General features: G+C 39.7%; 1 protein-coding gene across 3 annotated transcripts in view; it reads left to right on the forward strand.

Annotated features, from left to right (window-relative positions):
• The window catches only part of ZFPM2 (zinc finger protein, FOG family member 2), a 464,182-nt gene extending 457,204 nt beyond the window's left edge, over nt 1-6,978 (forward strand). For all 3 annotated transcript variants that reach the window (XM_058275903.2, XM_004457555.3, XM_058275904.2), the window contains 2 exons: nt 1,648-1,872; nt 3,503-6,978. In XM_058275903.2, coding sequence (XP_058131886.1) covers nt 1,648-1,872; nt 3,503-5,994 — 2,717 coding nt within the window. In that variant the 3' untranslated portion in view covers nt 5,995-6,978. The remainder of the gene's footprint in view (nt 1-1,647; nt 1,873-3,502) is intronic.
• Nucleotides 6,979-7,197: the final 219 nt, after the last annotated feature.

Here is a 7,197-nt window from a genome sequence, read left to right on the forward strand (position 1 = left end):
CATACCCATTCCCTCACCTGGTTTCCACCACCATCTGTAAATTAGTAATTCACCAATCCAGCTCTTTCTGTTGAGTTATCACTTTTCCCATGTTCCTCTCTATTTCTTACAGAAACATGAAAATCCATATATCATATCTCAACATCATCCACTGTTACTCCAGTATCTCACTTGGTGGTATCCCCTTTTCTCTACAAAAAAACAATGTCAAGTTTGGTTACCCTGGATGTGGCCTAACCTGAGCTCACCATTTCTCCATCCTCTGTTGCCTGTAGAGATGAATGAAACTGTCACTTACAGAAATGCTAACCGAAGTCAAGGTTCCAAGGGGAACCCTTGCCATCTTCTTAAGCATCTAATTGCAAAATATGGGTCACATCCAGTCAGTACTACTTCCTTAATATAGTTTGTCCAATTCCTTCTCCCTTTGCCATTGATACATTATGGACAAGTGTTTTAAGTTTAGGTTGCAATCCCAGTTTATCCATTTATGTAATCATGTGCTCAGCCTCTCTATAAATGAAGGGGATAAAAATACAAAACCCGTGGAGAAATTTTCCATGAGTGAAAACATGAAAAGTACATATTGCACTTAATAAATGTTACATGACTATTAGCTACAATTCAAGCCCTTTCATATTTCAGTTCAATTTTCTTTTGCTACTTGAAGTCATCCTTGCAAATTCATTACCTTCAAAACTAGACTCCACTGTTATGATTTCAAACTATTGAATTCTGTCAATCTCATGCTTAAAATGAGACCGAATCTGAACTGTTTCTCGTGGGCCACCCCTGCCTCCCCCAGCCTCATCGCTCCCTATCATGCCCTGTGCCTCAGCAGTACAGAACAGCAGCCCAGTCTCATCCTGTCCCTCTCAGCTCCCTTGGCTTTCCCTGGGCTGCTCCCTTGGTTAGGATGACCTAACCCTGTCTTCTCCACCTGACTAGCTTAATGTCATCCTTCACCACACACCCAGGCATGCCATCGTCTTCCCTATAAACCCTTCTCTAACCTCTCCCTCTTGCCCACCCCCCACCAGCCAAAATGGTATCTCTTTTCCATGCCCCCAAAGCACCCCTCAGAAATGGCCATTGGAGGAGTCACCTCACTTTAACGTAATTGCCTGATCACTTATTCATCAACCCCCAGAGACCATATAGCTCCTTAGGGGCAGCTGCCTAGTCTTTCATTTTCATACACCCAACCTAGCATAGGGTCTGGCATATAGTAGGCACTCTTCAATTAATTTATTAAGTGAACAGATGATGTCAGGAATTGGCCTCAGGGCTAACGTTAGTTCAGCCACTGGATCCTTACCTTTTAATCTGTCAGATAAGCCAATTGTATTTGCTATTTATAAATGCTTTTTTTCTAAATCATGAATGCAGTTTAAACATATATCACTTTTGTGCTTTTAATGTTGGAGTCTTCTTCAGTACCCCTTTATAAAAAATACATAGAAAGTTAAATTGCATTGCGTGTAATATTTCTTTAAAAGCCTAGCCCTGTGCTGCAATTAGCACTGTCTGATTGCCTAATTCAGAACCTGAGAGCAGACGCTGAGAACAATTCAACTAAATGCTGCTTTATCTATGCTTGGCTCCAAATGGGCAGCAGCTAATGTGTCCCTGTGTTTTGGCCTGCAGAGGATATATTCCCTTGCAAATCCTGTGGCATCTGGTATCGGAGTGAGCGGAATCTGCAAGCCCATTTGATGTATTATTGCAGTGGGAGGCAAAGAGAAGCCACTCCAGTCTCAGAAGAAAATGAAGACAGTACTCATCAGATTTCCAGCCTGTGTCCCTTCCCGCAATGCACCAAGAGCTTTTCAAATGCCCGAGCGCTCGAAATGCACCTGAATTCACACAGTGGTAAGTGCCTTCCTTGTTTCTTCTGGTCTCCAGGAGAATCTGTTCTTTGTATCATCCATCCATCTCTACCCATAAAATCAAAATCATCCTTCATGGATGGGCTGATGTTATCTTGCATCATTTATAATAAGTATATTTTACTACAAAGGACTTGCGTCTGAATTCTTTTCTAACAATTACAGTGCTCAGATTACAGGCCAAATTTTTTTTTTCAGCAGAGGTAAAAAAAAAAACCTGTCATTTTAGAAAGTCTCAGTGCACCCTTTTACATTGTCATTATAGTCATTGATTTGAGTATCAAGGGATCTTTGGAAAATGACCACAGTGTTTCCCACATGATAGGGAAGAAATAGTAGGTACATAAAGAAGTAATTGCTGAATTGAAACAAAACTGTTATTTTGTAGACCCAATTAAAATGACATTTGAGAGAAATTAACTTTTATAAACATATAAACATCTATAAAAAGTTCTTGACCTCCACAGCGTGTATCATAACAGTGTTGTTGCGTTTTATGACACAAAACTATGGTTATACTAAATTTTCTCATTCCTTAAGAAAAGAAAATAGGCTGGAAAACAAATAAGTTTTTTAAAGTCCACTCTTAATACCAAAGTGGCAAGTATTCCCACTTATTTTGGAGGTCTACGTGTAATTATTGGTACTTTCATCACATAACATTCTACTTTCCACATTTGTTTTAAAAATTTTTAAGTTAATCAAGTGTACTGAACTGTATTAACTTTAAATATTTTTGTTACATTCTTGGATGGGGCAAACTAAGGCTTGGAATCATTCAGTTTACAAGTATAAAAGGCAATTCTCATTTTAGTCTAGATTACAGCGAGAATTAGCCAAGCCTGGTTTAACCATATGCCAACAAATACAATCTATATTGACCTTAGAAATGCTTATACATCCCAGTCAATGGTGGTGATAATCAAAATATTTTATAACTGGCCAGCAACAAGCTACAAATTAGTATGGCTATGGTCCTAACCAACTGCATTAGTATACTGTTTTACCATCTTGCTGACTATCAGCTCTGGGTAGAGCAAAACCAATGAATAAAATTCTAGGTTCATAGCAAAGATAAATTCAAGGAAGAGAAGTTATTAATTACAAAATGGTTCCTATTTGGGCTCTTCTGAATAAAGACCTTAACTAGAGTACCAAAAGTGATTCGATTTGCACACAAGTTTTCAATAGGAATTTAACAAAGCCCCATTTTTCCTAAGGAGTGCATAGTGTAGTAAGAAGGTTTGTCAGGTTAAAAATGATAAAATCTGAGATTTAGGCCTGGCTCCATCAGTTAAAAACTTTTTACCATGATCAATTCCTTTAGCCTACTTGAATTTGTTTCCTGACCTGCAAAATGGGCGCAGTGGCACCTATCCCACAATAATGAGATAATGGACATGAGAGTACTTTGGTAACTATAAAGTTCAATCAGATATTTGAGATGAATCAAGCATGGCAAAGCACATCACAGAAAAAGTTAATATCACAAATAAGATTTCAAAGGTTTTAAATTGATACCTGCTAGGTTAAAGACAATAAGTCATTAGTAAAGGTTCTTACTATATCAATACGTATGGTTCTGAGAATTCTTGTTTTGTATGTCTCTACAGGAGTGAAAATGGAAGAATTCCTTCCTCCTGGTGCTAGTCTAAAATGCACCGTTTGCAGCTACACTGCTGACTCTGTGATCAACTTTCACCAACACCTGTTCTCCCATCTCACTCAAGCTGCCTTCCGATGTAATCACTGCCACTTTGGCTTCCAGACTCAGAGGGAGTTGCTGCAGCACCAGGAGCTTCATGTCCCTGGCAGCAAACTTCCCAGAGAAAGTGACATGGAGCACTCTCCCAGTGGAACCGAAGACAGCTTACAACCAGCCACGGACTTGTTGAGCAGGGGCGAACTGCCCCAGACCCAAAAGGCCATGCAGACTAAAGATGCAAGCTCCGACACAGAGCTGGACAAGTGTGAAAAAAAGACTCCACTTTTTCTCACTAACCAGAGACCAGAGACACAGCCTACAGCAAATAAACAAAGCTTTTCATACACAAAAATAAAGTCTGAGCCCTCTAGCCCAAGACTTGCCTCCTCCCCAGTTCAACCCAATATGGGGCCTTCTTTTCCTGTAGGCCCTTTCCTATCTCAGTTTGCTTTTCCCCAAGATATCACAATGGTCCCCCAAGCTTCAGAGATCTTAGCCAAGATGTCTGAACTGGTACATCGGCGACTGAGGCACGGAAGCAGTAGCTATCCTCCGGTAATTTATAGTCCCTTGATGCCCAAGGGGGCTACTTGTTTTGAGTGTAACATAACATTCAATAATTTGGATAATTACCTAGTGCATAAAAAACATTACTGCAGCAGCCGATGGCAGCAGATTGCCAAGTCTCCAGAGTTCCCTGGTGTTTCAGAAAAGATGCCTGAGGCCGTAAGTCCCAACCCTGGCCAAACCTCCATAAACCTTCTCAACCCAGCTGCTCATACTTCCGACCCTGAGAATCCACTTCTTCAAACGACGTGTATCAATTCTTCCACTGTTTTAGATTTAATTGGACCAAATGGGAAGGGCCATGACAAGGAATTTTCCACTCAAGCTAAGAAGCTCTCCACATCTAATTGCAATGATGATAAAATTAATGGAAAACCGGTTGATGTGAAAAATCCCAATATCCCCTTAGTGGATGGGGAAAGTGACCCAAATAAAACTACTTGTGAAGCTTGTAACATTACCTTCAGCCGGCATGAAACATATATGGTCCACAAACAGTATTATTGTGCTACCCGCCATGACCCTCCGCTAAAGAGGTCTGCTTCCAACAAAGTGCCTGCCATGCAGAGAACCATGCGCACACGCAAGCGAAGAAAGATGTATGAGATGTGCCTACCTGAACAGGAGCAAAGGCCTCCACTGGTCCAACAGCGATTTCTTGATGTAGCCAACCTCAGCAATCCATGTACCTCCTCTCAAGAACCCAGCGAAGGGCTAGGAGAGTGCTACCATCCAAGATGTGATATCTTTCCAGGAATTGTCTCAAAGCACTTGGAAACGTCTCTGACGATCAACAAATGTGTTCCGGTTTCCAAATGTGACACAACTCATTCCAGTGTTTCCTGCCTAGAGATGGATGTGCCCATGGATCTCAGCAAAAAGTGTTTATCTCAGTCTGAGCGGACGACTACGTCTCCCAAAAGGCTGCTGGACTACCATGAGTGCACTGTGTGCAAGATCAGTTTCAACAAGGTAGAAAACTACCTGGCCCACAAGCAGAATTTCTGCCCAGTCACCGCACATCAGCGTAATGACCTGAGTCAACTCGATGGCAAAGTGTTCCCGAATCCAGAAAGTGAACGCAATAGCCCTGATGTCAGCTATGAAAGAAGCATTATAAAATGTGAGAAAAATGGGAATCTGAAGCAGCCATCCCCCAATGGAAACTTATTTTCTTCCCACTTAGCAACCCTGCAAGGCCTGAAAGTCTTTAGCGAAGCTGCTCAGCTCATCGCTACAAAAGAAGAAAACAAACATTTGTTCCTTCCACAATGCCTTTACCCCGGAGCAATAAAGAAAGCAAAAGGAGCTGATCAGCTTTCTCCATATTATGGAATAAAGCCAAGTGATTATATTTCTGGTTCTCTTGTCATTCATAACACTGATATAGATCAAAGCACAAATGCTGATAATGAATCTCCTAAAGGCCAGGCTTCTGCCAATGGGTGTGCCGTGCAGAAGAAAGATTCTCTGCCATTGTTGCCCAAAAATAGAGGCATGGTAATAGTTAACGGTGGACTGAAACAAGATGAAAGACCTGCCACCAACCCACAGCAAGAGAACATTTCCCAGAATCCTCAGCATGAAGATGGACACAAATCTCCCTCTTGGGTTTCTGAGAACCCACTAGCTGCAAATGAGAACGTCTCACCGGGAGTTCCCTCAGCGGAGGAACAGTTGTCTAGTATAGCAAAAGGTGTGAATGGTTCCACCCAGGCTCCAACCAGTGGGAAATATTGCCGGCTGTGTGATATCCAGTTCAACAACCTCTCAAACTTTATAACTCACAAGAAGTTTTACTGCTCATCACATGCAGCAGAACATGTCAAATGAAATAACTAAATAAACGCCATTCACCTTTGGTACCAGTGTTTAGTACAGTCCAGGAAAATAAAAAGCTGTTTGAATTCTATCTGGGCAATCAGGAGATAATTCATTATGGCTGAGTTGAAGACTTAAGGTGTAATTTCATTACAGTCCATTAGTAAAGTGTATTATTGGTGCCATTTTCAAAAAAAATTAATTTATTTTACCAGCAGTATTCATAGCTGTGGTTATGTTATTTTTTATTTAAAAACTTTATATTAAAGTCATTTGTAATGTTATTGTATAGTTATTGTGTAGCACTATGGTTTGCACTGTATAGTAGCTTTTAAAGAAAATAGTCACAAACAATACAGAAGAGCATTTTAGAAATAGCTTCCAAAGCACTTGTGTAACTTGTTTTTTTCTTATATACTGTTGCAGATATATGTATATGCTAAAATATAACTTGCAAAGATGTTCTAAATACACATGCTATAAGTTCGCCTTAAGATTTCAATTCTTGGATAATCAGGCTCCATTTGCACTTTATATTTTAGCAGATACAGTCTCTTAGTCACTAGGCTTTGCATTTGTATGTAGCAGTATGTTTCTCTCCATTTTCTTAATCTTAAACACGTATGTTAAATGAAGATGGCATTTTTTTTCTTGTATAGTACTTGTATTTTCGTTCGCTTTGTCTCAATTTTTAAACCTTTGCTGTTAAATGCAATACTTTGTAAAGAATGAACAAAATTACTGGAAGCAGTATTGTAAGTAATGAGGTAGTATTAATCAGTTTTATCTTTTGAAAGGCACAGTCTAAATCGAAACCCTAAACTCAATGCTGCAAGTATGAATTTAATTCATATATAAGATCTATTTAAATATAAAAGTAGCAATACTGCACCTGGTGATCACAAAGATGTTCTACTTCTGATAGAAATAATTTCTCAACAAATGTTGTTACTATGCATGTATATGGATGGAATAAAATTCCAGATTGTTGGAGAAGTTTGGCTTTATTTTTCCTTAAAATACAAGAGGCTCGGGTTTAAAACAGGAAGTTCCCAAGTCCGGCCGGCCATCAGTAAATCATTTTTTCTTCTCAAAATAAAAAAAAAACAAAAAACAAGGGAAGCCACATCTACTTATGTGATGAGAACAGGTTCAAAATGGCCTGGAATAACTAGTAACAGAATGACAAGGAAACAGATCGTCTTTTATCTCTGC

Source organism: Dasypus novemcinctus, chromosome 14, assembly GCF_030445035.2.
Source record: "Dasypus novemcinctus isolate mDasNov1 chromosome 14, mDasNov1.1.hap2, whole genome shotgun sequence".
Lineage (NCBI taxonomy): Eukaryota > Metazoa > Chordata > Mammalia > Cingulata > Dasypodidae > Dasypus > Dasypus novemcinctus.